At 46.3% G+C, this 16,147-nt stretch overlaps 1 protein-coding gene across 5 annotated transcripts in view; it reads right to left on the reverse strand.

Moving 5' to 3' along the window:
* Positions 1–2,286: 2,286 nt before the first annotated feature.
* The window catches only part of Ankrd33b (ankyrin repeat domain 33B), an 81,807-nt gene continuing 67,946 nt past the window's right edge, over positions 2,287–16,147 (reverse strand). For 3 of the 5 annotated variants that reach the window (XM_039102227.2, XM_039102228.2, XM_039102229.2), the window contains one exon: positions 2,287–8,921. In XM_039102227.2, the coding sequence (XP_038958155.1) occupies positions 8,101–8,921 (821 nt within the window). In that variant the 3' untranslated portion in view covers positions 2,287–8,100. The remainder of the gene's footprint in view (positions 8,922–16,147) is intronic. The other 2 variants (NM_001191565.1, XR_010063602.1) reach the window with 2 other exon arrangements.

Raw genomic sequence — 16,147 nt, forward strand, 5'->3', positions numbered from 1 at the left:
TGCAAGAGGAAGCAGATGGAGTTTAAGTCAGAGGTGATGGATGACTTCAAGGAAACAGCGCCTTGCAGACACAACAGGGGCTGATACACATGACACGTATGAACCCACAGAGACTGTGATAGCACGCAGAGCAATGCACAGGTCCAAACCAGATGAAATCCCAGCACCAAGAAGGGAAAGTGGACACAAAGTCCCACTCCTAGGCAGGAAGCTATTTGCAGTTGATACCTGCTGGGAAAACTGAAATTAGTTCCCTCTAATGGCGGAATGTTATTGAGTAGATCAACCACACTGCAGTGTGTTTTTACTTTGTATTCATTTGGCTTGGGGTTTATCTTCCTTTTTTTATTTGTATTTTGTAAGCTTGCTCTGATTCTCAGGTTTTGGGTTTTGTTGCTTTCTTTAGTTTTTTGAGCGGGAGTAAGAACATGAAGTAGGGAGGGAGGGAGGTGGAAGGAGCTGGGGGAGGGGAGGAATATGATCAAAATACACTGTATGAAAAATTTTAATGAAAAAAGTGAAAGGCAAAGTAAAATGGCTTATTTTCTTCCACCAAATGCCATTTCATTACTCATATATCATCTATAAATGGTAACATCCAAGAGCATTTGACAGCCCCGTCAATGGGGAGATGGTTGACCAATCCATGGTCACTACACTCGGGAATATTACACAGTAAAGAAAATGGAGGGATCTGAATTGTTCCCTGTAAACAGTTTGTTCACAAAATGAGAAGGAGCTTGTTTGTACAACAAAGGAAACCACATTAAAGGCACAGCTCAGGGGCAGGAGAGCTGCTCAGTGGCTAAGAGCGCTGGCTCTTCTTACAGAGGACCAGCATTCACAACCACCTGTAATTCCAGTTCCAAGGGATACCCTGCCATATTCTGACCTTGGAGGGCACCATGCACAAATATACACATAAAGTAAGTAAATCTTCAGGAAATTAAAAGCACAGCTCTATACCAGCCAGTGTCCACATATAAAGAGCACTTGCTTATAATGCATCCATGTACACACATGCATGCGTGAGTGTGAGGAACAGTGAGTGAAGGAGGGAGTGGGTGCTGAAGGGCGGAGTCCCAGCAAAAGGACGTGCAGATGTGAACGAGGGCAGAAAGCTAAATATTTTCTGGTTTCATGATGGATGGGTGAACTTAACTTTCTGTGCATTGAAGGACCAAGAACCGTTTGCACTTCAAAAGAATCCAACGTGTACTACACCTCTGAGGCAATGAGTGTGGAAACTGGGCTTTAATCCCACAGACCATTCGTGAAATAGGAATTAGACATGATTAGTCACACTGATCCAACTTAGGAAAGTTATTTTTCAAAATTTGTTCTAGGGGAAGGGTTTGATAACCTGAGTTTTTTCTTTTTCTTCTATTTAAAACCATGTCAGATTCTATTATGTTATTTGACATTGTATATTACATTACAATATTATATTATTATGTTATTGTTATTGTATTGCTATACGTAAAATCCAGGTTTTAAAAACAAAGACGTGTGTCTGGAGAGATGGCTCAACCGTCAAGAGTACTGGTGGCTCTTCTAATGGCCTAGGTTTAAGTCCCAGCACCCACTTGGTGGCTGACAGCCATCTATTCTGGAGAATCTGAGGGCCACAGGTACACATGCATACAAAACACTCATACACATAAAGCAAAATAAAATTTTAAGTAAAAGGTATAGCTCTAGACTTTTCCCTCATTATTGTTTTTTTGCCATTAAAACTGATTTTTAAAATATTTTAAACCAATTGTGGTGGCGCATGCACACCTTAGAGGAGGATCACAGCTTTGAGGTCAACCTGAACTACACCTTCAGACTGGCGGGGTGACTCTGCCGGTCAAGGCGCTTGCTGCCAAGTCTGAGGACGTGAGTTTGATCCCTAGTGTGTACATGGCGGAAGGAGAGGACCAATTTCTACAGCTGTCCTCTAATCCACCACACTAACACACCAGCATGTCACACACACACACACACACACACACACACACACACAAAATATAAAAATATACTTCCAAATTATTTTTAAATCTCAAGGACATTGGGGGGGCTGAATGATAACACATACGACGTGTCGCTCAGGTAAAGAGATACACAGGAAAACAGAGGTGCATTTTGTCTGAGGGGTGCTCCCCTCCTGGAAGGGGTGGATCATTGTGAGGTGTAAGGAAGCACTCATGATAAACACATTAAAAACCCTTAGCTTTGAAAAACAAAGTGCAAGTAAAAATGTATAAAACCACTTCCACCCCAACAAATGACAGGACAATGCCGTCTGTTTCATAGCACTTTTAAAATAATTTTATGCACACACGTTTATTCGGATATCACAATTGTATACCATGAGAATGTTTATTTTACAGTTGATCTTTAATTCTTTTACCTCTGTTTTCTTCTAGTGTCTTTTTCTAGACCTTTAAAACAAAAATTGCCAGAAGTTAAAAGAGAGAAACACATTCTTCCTGCTGAGTAATATCACATTTAAAGGTTATGTAACTTGTCTACCCAGAATTGAAGCTGCTGGGAGGGTCACACTTAGTAGTGGGTCCCAAGATAGCCCTGAGGTCTAAATAGGAAAATAGCCTATATAAACTGTAGCAAAACTCTCATCTCAAAATAAAACACTCTGGAATTTATGGTTACATCCATATTCAACAGCATTTGGACATCCAGAAACTGACAGGAGGTTTTAGAAATGACAAAGAACATCGCTTCACATTAGAAAACAGAGCTTGAGCCAGGAGGAGGAACCCCAACCCTGGCGGTGCAGGTCTCCCTCTGTCCCCACTTGCTGGAGACCCTCACACCCTGCAAATGCTGGGCATGGCTCGCCTGCCGTTTACCTTCCAGAACTATATTGGAACCAAGAAGGTTCCAATCATAGTAGACTTAGCTGTCGCTGAATGGAGCTCTGGGTTCTAACTCCACAGCAGGCTCCAGGATCGGGGCAGTGGGATGGGAGGATGGGAACTCTCTGGACATGTAGTGTCCACTCACACTTTCCATCCGGTACACTCAGAGTTGGGCCATTCTGAACCAGTTTCTAGAACTTCCTAACCGGTGTTGATAGGTGCTTGACTACTCAAAGTCCACTGCTCTATATGAGATGGCCAGCTTGATTTTTCCTCCTGTCTTCGTTTCCCTCTAAAACAACAGGAGCCACATCCCTGGCAAGAGAATACTTTCAAAGCCAGCACTGGTCAGCAGCAGAACTAATACTGAGGCAGACTAGAGATTCCAATGACCCCTTAGAGTAAGATGCTGTCCTAGGGTGAGCCTGTGCCAGGTCCCATCCCCAAGCTGTAGGCTGGAGGCTTTCCAGAGGGAATACTCTCAAGTCTGGGCCTCCTGCCATGTCACATATCAAAGCCAGAGCTGACACTGGTGCAGCCATGCTATTTGCTCTCAGCCACCTGGGTCAGCACCGTCTTCTAGTAGAACAGCCTAGGTTATGAAAACTCCAGCCATACCAGGTTTCACATTGTTTGGGGAATCTGAGTAGACCCTCTGACCCTGCAATCTGTCTAAATCGACACCATTCAAACAGGTTATAGAGATGTTCCCTGGGGTCCCTGTGAGCCACCACAGTTAGTACATCTACAAGTACAGTTCTGGTCCTTCAGTTTGCATATTTAAGTGGATGGCACGCAAGGTCCCCATTAATATAACCTAATGCTGAGAGCTGCCAACGTTATGACAGAGGCTTCACCATTCATCACAGTCAGCTTCAGGCTGGGGCAGAGTGTGAGAACTGTAGGAGTTGCACCTGGCATTCGACAGCAACACCTGAAAAACAGCCGAATCCAGGTAGCATTCTTGATAGCATCATTGCTTCAATAATAATAATAATAATAATAATAATAATAATAATAATAATAATTTCTTCCACAGTCATTTCCAGCCACTTATCTAAAATATTCAGAAATAAACTTATGAGTCCAAGGGTGAAGAAAAGAGTCTCTGGTTCCAGTTACACCAATGTGCAGAACTGGCAGTGAGTAACTAAGGAGTGACTTTTTCATTCTTTGTGGTTAACTCTACCTTTGCTCTGATGGTCCCAGTTCTTCTCCTTTTGTTATCTATGTGACATTGTTGGTTTTTAAGGATTCATCATGGCCAGGTTCCTTCCTTCATTTTCCACACAGTGACCCAGTTTGAAGGGGCCAAGGGCTGGCAGTGCAAACCACAATCTAGGCAGTGACCAACAGGAGAACAGTTGGGGAACTGCTGGAATTTCCCAGAGAGTAGAAAGAGGAGGGAGTGTACGGTAATATGCTGCCACTTGAGCAGCATGCGGGATAACTGATGATGCTTCCAGACTCCCAGGGATGGCAGGCTTTCCCTCATTTGGGGACTGAAGCCAGCCCCCTCCCCACAAGCCTCTCTCTCACCTATAACTGCCTTATCTCTGCTCCAGAGACCTGATCCCAGTTGCCAACGGGGAAGGAATGGACAGAGACCACTTGGCACACTTTCTCTGAGTCTATAAAGCCATTTTCTAGCCAAATCATGAGTCCTCTTTTCCTGATGTGCAGGATGAGCCCCCAGAGTCAGGGAAACCCAAAATTGAAAAGAGACCACCTTGCTGCCCTTGAGGCATCAAGTGTGGCCAGGAGCCTGGTAGGAGCTGGAAAAGAGTCACAAAGTCCCTCCTGTCACCTGCTGTCTTCCTCTAGTTCAGCAAACACACTGCCCATCAAGGACATGATGAACCAAGTGTGTAGAACTTTCCCCGATCCTTCCTGATGAGCTTTGTGAGTTTCTGCAGAAATGAGTGTGAACATTTTATTCTTGAAAGCAAGGAGAAAAGACCAGGGGAGCAGGGAACAGCTCTGGGGGTGGGGGGCAGTTATGGAGGGTTCATCTGGGGACCCAGCTGTCTCTGCTTACCTGGAGGCAATTGTTTACACAAGAGTCACAGCCAGAAAGAAGCAAGTGCCATGGAACTCTGGCTTCATATGCACAGCCATTCCCATAGCCATGGTCCCCATAAATCTCCACGAGGAGACAAGTCCCAAGATCTCACTTAGAAACAGAAGCACGGACACTACCCTCGGAAATATTTCTTCTGTTCAGTTTAATCCTAATTGACTCAAACATCAAAAAGATTTAAAACATACTTCAACTTTAAAGATTTAAAATACACTTTAACTTTTCCCTAACTATATTTATGTATAAATCCCTGAGAAGACACCTGTCAGCTTGGAGTTCACTATTTACAGTTAATAAACACAGTGCAAACCTAGCCCCGAGCCTGCTCCTCTGCCCTTCCAGGTCGGGAGAACGGACTGGACCTTCCTTCCGAGAGCAGAGGGCAGAAGCCACAGCCCTGCCCTCCATCCACTTCTGGAGATTTAGAGGTCCCAGCCTGGTAATGCAGAGAGACTACCTCAAGAGCCTTTGTACTTCTGCCTTATTAGACCCCAAGGCATCTGGTGCAAGGATGATCAAACTGGGAAAGGAAGCAAGTGGAAGAAAACGTGGAGGCAGGGAGCGGGTGTGCCAACCAAGTCATGGGGAACTTGCTGGAGACAGCAGAGAAAGGGGCTAGCCATCACATATATATCTCTGGGGTTTTCATGTAGTCAGACACCAGGACCAACATCATCCTAGTGCCTGGATAGGGGTGGCACACTTCCAAATACTCGGGAAACAAGGAAACCCTGTGAGTCCTTTGCTGCAACATCACGGATAGTCACTCATGCTTAACTGGAAATTCTGAGAATGGATCATGAAAAGGTAAGGATTTGGAGGAATCGAAACTGTACATCTCTAATTGGCCTGCAGCAGGGACCCGGGCTTGGTGGGGTAATATGTCATTTCTAATGTGGCATTAACACAGTGAAAACGGGTTGTATGATTGGCGGTGCACGGATGCCAGACACCAAGTCATCCTCTGCAGGAGCTGCCTCAAACTGCCTATTCGTGTGACAACCAGGCAACATACAGACATGGAGCCTTTTATGGAGTTCAAGCTGGGTGTCCAGAAGAGCGCCCTGAAAGGAAATGAGGGTTACCCACAGCCCCCGCTGAGAAGCCTCAGTTTCAATACCAAGGCAGCGGTCGCCTTGGTGCTTGGTCCAGTACTGGGGTGCAGCTCCCCTCTGCAGCAGGGAAATGGATGAAATCTGTGGACAGCCAGCATGCGAAATGTGGCTTGGAAGCACTGTGGCACTGCCTTGGTTCCTAGTGGTGGGGCTTGTGACAAGCTAGGTGGTGCCAGGAGAGACAGGAAAGATGAGCCCAAAAGACAACAGCCCCCAATGAGATGTAGCTAAACCAAAGTCCTAGGTCCCAAGGGCGAACCCAGATATCAGTAGTTTTAGAGGAGGGTCTGAGGCCCCAGCCTCCCCTTGGTATTTTTCTAGGGTTAAAGAGAAACTTACTAAATTGAGATTTTTTTTTCTTTTTTAAACACTGAATGGTGGCACCAGTTTCAAATCCACCTGGGAGCAGCCTAAGGTCCCGTTTTAGGGCATTTGGGGGAAGGCTGGTGTAAGATAATGTTATTCACTACCTAGTGGTACCAACTAGAAGAATAAGCTTAAGCCAGTTCGCTTACCCCCTCCCCACCCCAGTGTAAGACAGACCTCAGCAAAGGGCTTCCAAATCAGTCTGTAATATTCTGACTCTATCGCTTCCAAGCCATTTACATTAAATATTCAAATAAAGTGCATGTGTGACAGATACTCTATGGCCCAGTTGGGATTTCCCAGTGCTTTGGAGACAGAAGGGAACTTTCACAGACGTGTTGGCACCCAGGATAAATCCCATCTCTGCCCTGCCAAAGTCCCCACATGTTGGAAGTTCTACAGAGTTGGCGTGGGGATGAGCCTAACACCAGGGTCAGTCATCAAGGGGAACTCTCAGTAGAAAAACACACAAGGGGTTCTCTGGACTTGAATCTGGAGGAGACTATCAGAGTGTAGCCTACTCCAGGAAAACCTTCCCCAAACTACTCCGTCTAGTATCCAGCATGTAGCACCTGTTCCAAAAGTTACCTGTCTGCCCTCAGCAGTTGACAGCATTCTGAATTCCCTACTCTGTGCACCTTTGACAGTTTTTTTTTTCCTTTTTTTTTTTTTTGGAGCTGGGGACCAAACCCAGGGCCTTGCACTTGCTAGGCAAGTGCTCTACCACTGAGCTAAATCCCCAACCCCACCTTTGACAGTTTTAAGGACCACATGGGCTGTTTGTAAGCACATATTACTTTGTTCCTACCACTCATTCATTAAAACCTGCCTTCATTAAATCACCTGAAGATGGTCTATTCAAGCCCCTTGCTTGAAATGAGTTTGGCCCTAGCAGCATCGTATTTCTGCAATGTCCCACAACCCACTTTCATGAAATGACTGATTGACAGGGGCTGGGGATAGTAGGAAGGAAAGAGTGTTAAAGAATGAAAGGAAGTTAAGACTTCATCTCACTTGATCGCTTTGGATAGAAGTCGGTGCCTTTCTCAAGTAAAAACAGGCATTTGGCATCACTCAAGTTAACAAGAAAAGCCAGTGCACGGGTGTGTCCATAGGACACGAGAAGGCAGAGGCCAGAACCAAGTGGCGAGGGGAGAATCCCTTCTGTGTAACTCACACACTCATTACAAGTATTTATTGCTAGAGACAGGATTTTAAACAGAGGGTCTGCAAATACAAGTATTAAAATGGACTTAATTATAAAGAGCCTGTCACTGGTAAAATGCTGCAATCTTTCATAAGTAACAAAATACAAAACTATGCGAAAATGCCCTGTGATATGTTGGGTTGTTTTTTTTTTTTTTTAATTCTTAATTGGGGTTCTTTAAGGGCGACTTCTAGGTAAACTGACCTCTTAGTGTACAGAATGCTCAAGGAACTGGTTTTAAACAAAATCACTTGTACTTTTCCCAGTTCTGTCTTGGGAGCAATGTGGACCGTCCTTTGTGGATCTAGAAGATGTGAATGGCCCGGAGGCTGTGTGACGCAGCACGCACCCCGTAGCAGACAGGAGCATCCCTCTCCACGGTGCTGTCTCCAGCACTTGCAGCCTCCCAGCAGGATTCCTGCGCTGCTTCCCCACACCAGGCACAGGCCTATGAGAGTCGTAGCCCCTTCACGTCCTTTTCCTCCAGCGTGGCGCCCGCCTTTCTTTCTGTGCCTCTGCCTGGCGCTTCTTCTCTGCCTCCTCCGCCTTCCTCTTCTCCTCCTTGGCCTCTTTGTACCGCCACTTGGGGATCTGCAGATAGATGCTGTCCTTGGTGTTGCCCTTGGACGCTGCGCGCTCTGGCTGGAAGGTGGGCGCAGGGGCCTTGCTGATGCGCACTCGAGGGACCACCACGCCCGGCCGCACACTGCTCCTCCGTAGCAACTGCAAAGGCAGGAGGCTGGCCTTCCGAGTAACAGGAGCAGGAGTGGAACCCGAGCCGAGCGACTGGGGAGACCGGGAGCTAGCTCTGGGAGTCTCCAAAATCTGGGATTGCAGCTCTACGTTGTTGCTGTCCTGCGCTTGGGCGTCCAGGTTGCCCCTAGCTGCTAGGATTTCCTGTACCGCCAAGCGTCGTTTCCCCACACAGGGTGGGTTCTCCGGGCACACGGTCTGACAGACTACAGCAACAGCGGGGCTGTAGAGACTTGTGGTCATCCTGACCATGTGATCAAGGACGCCTCCATCCTCCAGGCTCTGGCCGGAGCGGGAGGTCAAAGTAGATCGCAGGAATGCGGTGAATCTCTGCAAGCAGTTTTTGGAACCTGCCTTCTTTAAGATCGTCTCAGCGGGAAGTGGCAATTCCAGCTTATACTTGTCCCCAAACTGTTCTGGGCAGGGTCGCTCCATCAGCCTCTGCATGACTCGAACAGCCTCCGCTCGGCCTGTGTATGCAGCCCACTCCTGAGGTGACAGCCCACGTCGGGGATCCCTTGCTTGAACGTCTGCCCCTGAAAAACAAAAGCACACAATGCAGCAGCCGGATGGGCAGCTAGGATGGTCTTTCAGCGGCAAAGAACAGTGGCAGAATTCAGGACGGTACAGAGAACCTGGCCCAGTCCAGTCACAGTTCCTATGCTCACAAGGCGCTACCCACACAGCCTTGCAAATGCCTCTTAGGTGATTCGTTCTTCCTAGATAAAAACCCGCAAGGAAACCAGGCGAGGTGTCTCATGCCTGTAACCCCAGACACTTGGGAGAGAGGGGTGAGAAAATCTCAAGTGGGAAGCTAAGCTGGGCTAAACACTGAGCTCTACACAGCTGAGGCTGCACATAGCAACACTTGGTCTCAAAAAGCCAAAATCGAGCAAACCGGCTTGCTTGCTTGTTTTTTTTGTTTTTGTTTTTGTTTTTTTTTTTTTAAGTCTCCATGAAGCTGGTGAAATGGCTTAGTACCTGACACCACGCATGACAACCTGGATTTTGATACCAGGAACCCAACATGATCATGACTCCTACATATATGCCACAGTATTTGTGCTACCATCACACACACACACACACACACACACACACACACACACACACATGCGTACACATACTGGCATGCACCCAATACACACAAATACACATACATAAATGAATGGATGCAATTTTAAAAAGAATTTTTAACAGGCCCCATCATCCCCTGAACAATAAGAGAAGAACGTTCTAGCAAAGAGGGCTGTCCTAATGCCCTCTCATCTCTGTGCATAGCTACGGTAGAGGTCTCATTCTACTGACGTGGGAATGCCCTGCTTCTCCTGTGGAGCAGACGGCTGCCTCCACAAGCCAGTGGGCACTCCAGGATGGAGGCACAGCATACTGCCTAATGTTTGCTCAGAACATCTTACCTTCTGTGTGAGAAGCATGCACTTAACAAAGACTCCTGATGAAATAGTGTCCCAGCAGCTGAGGCAGCCACCTGAAGCTTCAAAGCCACTGATGGAAGCCAAGTAGTCCCTGCCATGAGTCTCCTATACTGAAATTCGTACACTTCCAACCCAAGCAACACCGTTATGCTGGCTAATTTTGTATTTGCTTGGCTAGGCCATAGCACTCTGGTTTGATCAAGCACAAAGCTAAGCACAAGCCTGAAGAAATTTGACTCTAAGTCAAAAGGATTACTTTCCAAATGTGGTGAGGCCACCCAATCAGGGGTAGACTCTAAGAGAAAGGATGGGTTTCCTGGAGCACACATGCCTACACATGGTCTATGAATTTCAGACTCCTGAATCCCCACAGTTTGCCTAAGACAACCAAGATGAATTGCTTTACTAACTTGCCTTGTGGGCTGTTTTCTCTCTCTCTCTCTCTCTCTCTCTCTCTCTCTCTATCTCTATCTCTATCTCTATCTCTATCTCTATCTCTCTCTTTTTTAAAACCTCATTAAAGTTTGGGAAGGAAACACACAAGGAGAGGTTTTCCCTTCTCTTGTACTTTATTGGGATGTCACTAGAAGATGATCTGGTTTTCTGATTCTGCCTTTTTTTTTTTTTATTAAATTGAGTATTTCTTATTTACATTTCAAATGTTATTCCCTTTACTGGTTTCCTGTCCATCGGCCCCCTAACCCCTCCCACTCCCCTTCTATATATGGGTGTTCCCCTCCCCATCCACTCCCCATTACTGCTCCCCAGATGTCCCTATCTTCCTTAGACAGTCACTTCCTCAAAATCGCTCTACCATGGCCCCTTCTGCAAAACACACTGCAGACTTAAACCCCACTTCAGCTCAGATGGGCAATGCATTTCAACTTCTGTCTTTAGAAATGGCTTCCAAATTGCTGTTCAGTTCATCTTGGTCCAATCTCACCACAACATAGTTAAAAATCATTCAGGAGTTCAAGTCCCATTAGCTCTACTGGCGAAGCTTGCAAGAGAACTGGGGCAATTAGCCTGTGAGCTCCTCAGGGACCCAGCCAGCAGCCGCATCTGCATTCATGTCTCACACAGACCCATGTGTCTTGACACATGCTGGCTGCTCGGTTGCTCTGGGCCTAGAGTGTAGGGCTCAGTCACATCCCTGTCATGCAGGCCCATAGCAACCTCAGGGCTGGGAAGATCACCTCACTTAAGCTTACCTGCTAACGGCCTTAGTTCTATGACACATTAAAAAATTGTTGTCTTAGAAAAGTGGCAATTATTTGGAACTGGAATTCAGGAGGAACTCATTAGCCAGAGCACAATTTATAAACTAGCAAAAATGAAAAAGGGGGCAGTAAAAATGCCACTGCAAAAATAGATGACACATTAAACCTTAATTAATTGCATGTCACGTTAAAAGGGAACAAACTGCGAAATTAAAACCGTAATGAACACTTGCATGAAAGAGACATTTTTCAAATGCTAATGAAAAATGAAAGGAATGGCTGTCCAGAGCTTAGCAGTCTGTCTACAACCTTTGAACATGACCAGAAACACACATGCTATAAATCAAGAAGATAGGCCAATCCTACCACAGCAGCCCTAGACTCCAGTCACATGCTCCAAGGTAGTGACCCACTTTTTCAAGAAACCGCTCACTGCTAAGGGTAACAGGAACTGAACTGTAAGAAATGAGTACAACCGCCCCTGGCCTCCACAATGAATCGGACCCAGGATCCTCATTAGACATCAAATTCTGAGGTGGTTCAGGTCCCACATATAAAATGGTACGTTTGCATAGCACCCATGAAGACCATCAGTGGTTCTCAACCTGTGGGTCACAACCCCAACACATATAAAATATTCTGCATATCAGATATTTACATTACGATTCATAAGAGTAGCAAAAGTTACAGTTATGAAGTAGCATTGAAATACTTATATGGTTGGGGGAAGGGCATCACCAAAACATAAGGAGCTATATAAAAAGAGTCGCAGCATTAGGAAGGTTGAGAACCACCGCCATTTACTGATACACTGAAACATGTCCTGATTACCCATTATCCTAAGTCAATTACAATCATTGTGACGCTGTTTAGGGAAAGGCAACAAAAAAGGTCCGTCCACACGGTGTGTATGTGTGTGTTCTGTCAGAGTTAGCTGTACCCATAGACATAGAATCTGAGACACGGGACTGGAAGAACTTGTTGCAGTGCTGGGGATTGAACCCAGGACCCTGCACATGCCCAGCAAGTGCTCTCCCATCCTGGAAGATGATTCGCACTTACATAAATACCTTTCAAGGAGAAACTACAAGAACTTCGGAAGTGCTGCTTATCGTGGCTCACCAGCATCCTTAGTCCCAGCCAGTACTACCGCACCCACAAAACCAGAGACATGTGACTTGGGCTCTCACTGTTGCTGAATTGTGTGCTGTAAGCAGCCTATGCAAAATGTTCTAGTACCCTCAAAACAACTTTATACCCAGCTCTACACAATACATGCGATTGGTTTAACCTAGGGCTTCGAGTCTTTGGCCAGTTAATCCTGTGGGAATTTTAAGAACACCCCCAATCTATAAAAGATGCCAGTCATAACCCATTTGTTGGGACAGTCAAACTCTTGGCCATGTCAAATACCATCTAGGAGAAAACAAACTCCACCTTAGAATCACTGGTCTAACCTAAGGACTACAGCCTTGTTCCCCAGCCAGCCAGCCAACCAGCCTCCTGTGGCCAAGGAGCCAGCCCCTGCTTAGTGAACCCTAATGAGTTGTTTGCCTCCTGTTGCTGCTGCTGCTGCTTCCTACTTGAAACACACATCGCAGGCCCAGATGTCTAGTGATTGCCACAGAATCCACAGGTGTCAGTGTGGGCCTCATGATCATTAGGACCTGAGTTTGGACTCCCGGGCCATGTAGAAAGCCAGGCACTGGGCACAATAGAGTTCCCCTGCAATCCCAGTGCTGAGGAGGCAGAGACAGGAGGGCCTGGAGCTCACTGGTCATACATTGTAGCTGAGTCAGAAAGCTCTGGGTTCAGCATGAAGCCCTGTCTCAGAACACAATACGGAAAGCAAGAGAAGACATCCAACATCAACCTCTGGCCTCCACACATATGCATGTTCACATGCATGCACATGCACACACACACACACACACACACACACACACACACACACACACACGTACACATACACAAGTCTATGAACATACACACAGACATACACACAGAGAGAGAAAAAGAGAGGGAAGGGGGAGGAAGGAATGGAGAGAGGGATAGAGGGAGGGGGAAAGAGGAGGGAATGAACTGGTAAAAAGGAAGCAGGGTCTATGATGTCATGGAACCAAGGTCAGATCTGGGTGGTATCTGTGGACTTCATGACATCTAATGACACACGAGAAATAGATGTCTGTCTTTTATCTATTTATTTATTTACTTTATATATGAGTACACTGTCGCTGTTTTTAGACACACCAGAAGAGGGCATCAGATCCCATTACAGATAGTTGCGAGCCACCATGTGGTGGTTGCTGGGAGTTGAACTCAAGACCTCCGAAAGAGCAGTCAGTGCTCCTAACTGCTGAGCCATCTCTCCAGCCCAGATGTCTACCTTCTTTAAATCATCCCCAGGATGGGATTTTTGTTACTTGAAACAGAAAGCATCACAAACAAGTGCTGGGGAGAACACTCAGTCTCAGGACTGCTCTCCTCTAGACGGCATAAAGACCCAGGCTCGGCATTCCTGGGATATCATAGCTTACCTAGGTCGTCAGCCGGCATTCCTGGGGTGTCTAAGTCTCATAGAGGCTGGGCTGCAGTGGCCCACAACACAGTCCCTGTCACCTCCCTCCGTCTGCGCCTCTCGCTAAGGTCACATTCTACAGAGACTACAGAGTCCTTTCAGTGCAGAGACCCTGCAGGCATCCTCTGGCTCCTAACTAGGACAGGAAACTCCTGTCCTGCATATAAACTGAAAGCAGCTATGTGCTGACACAAGTCACCTGGCTTTTGAGAAGCATGCCATGCAGCCTCGTCTGAGATGACAGCAAACATACAAGGGATAGTGTCTGCAGTGTGCGCCTCGCTTCCCTCCCAGGCCATTTTCTTCCCAAGAACTACAGGAGAATGGAAGCTAAACTTCAGCTTCGTGCTCTTCCTCCCGGAGGCTGCAACAATTACATCACACTTCAGGAATAAAGCAGGCTCTGTTGAGCAAGTCTGGAACCTGGCAAACTCCATGAAAAATAAAAAAATAAAAAAATAAAAAATCACATCGTTGACACAACTCCTCAGAGCCACTTACGGAAATAGACCTGTCACTTTGGTGCATTAATATTCCACTGGGCTGACAAGATGCTGCATGTCCCTTTCGATTCTTATCAGAATGGCTGACATTATCAGGAAACCTAATCCAAACAGCCACCAGGTTGGCTCGCAGCGTCGGCTGCATTTGTCATTACATTTGGGTTTCCGATAATTCTAACGTTATTTTATTCTATCTGACAATGCAGATAAGGGCTGACGTGTGCCTGTGTGTTAGACTCTGGGAAAATCTAAAGGGTTTAGATGGTCAGCCAATTCAATCATTCATCATTTCTAGGTGAAGTGGTTCCAATGGAATGTAATAAAATTGCAAGTCAGAAACAAATGTCTGGTGTCAAAAGCACCCAGGAACTGAAGCATACTGAATTCTAACAACAAAACAATATCGGAATGAGACGCATGTGCCCTATTGGCACTATGCAGTATTGTGGGTGCCCTTTGCTTTTAGAACAATTACAGGAAGATCATTCTGCAGTCTGCTACTGAATCACTGCCCTCCACCATACATAAACACACTTTGTGCTGAGGGGCCAACTTAAAGAAAGGCACAGGCAACTGGTACCTATGAATACCTCCAGTTGCTCAATACTGGTATGTGTAAATGGAAATTAGAATCAAAGCAGGGATGCAAACTTTTAAGATGTGTCAACAGGCATCCTTGCTGATGGCTGACAAACCTGGGGAGGCTATTCACTTGCACACTGGTTTCTCTTCAAATATACACAGTTACACCAAAAGGAAAGTAAACTTCAGATTCCTGAAAAGAATTGTAAGCTAACGAGACAGATGTGTGCGACAATGTTCCTGAGGTTAAGTCAAGAACAGTCAAGGTGTGATGGTCTGCATATGCTTGGCCCAGGGAGTGGCACTATTAGAAGGTGTAGCTTGTTGGAGGAAGTGTGTCACTGTGGGGGTGGGCTTGGAGACCCTCCTCCCAGCTGCCTGTGGATGCTCAGTCTGTTCCTGGCTTCCTTCGGGTGAAGATGTAGAACTCAGCTTCTCCTGCACCATGCCTGCCTGGATGCTACCAAGCTCCAGCCTTGATGATAATGGATTAAACCTCTGAACCTATAAGCCAGCCCCAATTAAATGTTGTCCTTTATAAAACTTGCATTGGTCATGGTGTCTGTTCACAGCAATAAGACCCTAATTAAGACACAAGACTTCTGGGGGAGCTCAAATGCACCCTAAAGGAGCTACCATGCCAGTGTGGTCTGGAACAGAACAGGCTGGGAAGGAGGATTGTGTCTGAGGATACAGATCTCTTTTTACTTTTTAAAATCCTATCCCACTTTAATTAGTTGCATCTGTGACCCTTGATGGGAAACAACAACATATATAGAGGTCATCAGGTAATATCTGCAGGCATTTTGGGGTGTCCCGACTGGAGAGTGCTCCAGTTATCTGCTAAGTGGAAGCCACAGATGCTACTAACATCCCACATTGGCAGAAAGGCTCTGTAAGGATTGAGCAAACCCCACATGCCAGGGTGGCAAGAAATTATGTGCTTATTAACACAAATATCTCACCACAAGGGTAACTTTTAAAAAGAAAAATGCACTCTATTTTTCATTCATTCGCAAATAACCCCTGATGGTGTAAACGGATCAACAGTGAAAGCTGAGAGTAACCAGCTTTTACCGACAGCTCCCTCCAAGGTGGGTACCTTGGCCTTACATGAACAAAATCCCATCTGTGACTTCCTGTGATGACATTGTCATCAGCCCAGAGAGGCATGTGACACACAGGAAGCTGCCCTCCTGACTTGGGGGCATTTCTGCTGTATTCTAAAGAACACAGCAGACAGGAACCTGAATGCCTGAGGATTATTCTAGACTTCAGCAGAGGGGAGACACTCACACAGTGTTGTAGGGGGTCAACAGAGAAGAGTGAGTTCAGAGACTGCATGTCAAATCTGTAAGCAGGGGCAGAAGGAGCAGCAGCAAAGTCACCACCATGCCCAAGCTGCCGCAGCCCTCCCTGGGCTGTGGAAGGCATTTCTGAGAA

The sequence above is a fragment of the Rattus norvegicus genome, chromosome 2, assembly GCF_036323735.1.
Source record: "Rattus norvegicus strain BN/NHsdMcwi chromosome 2, GRCr8, whole genome shotgun sequence".
Classification (NCBI taxonomy): domain Eukaryota; kingdom Metazoa; phylum Chordata; class Mammalia; order Rodentia; family Muridae; genus Rattus; species Rattus norvegicus.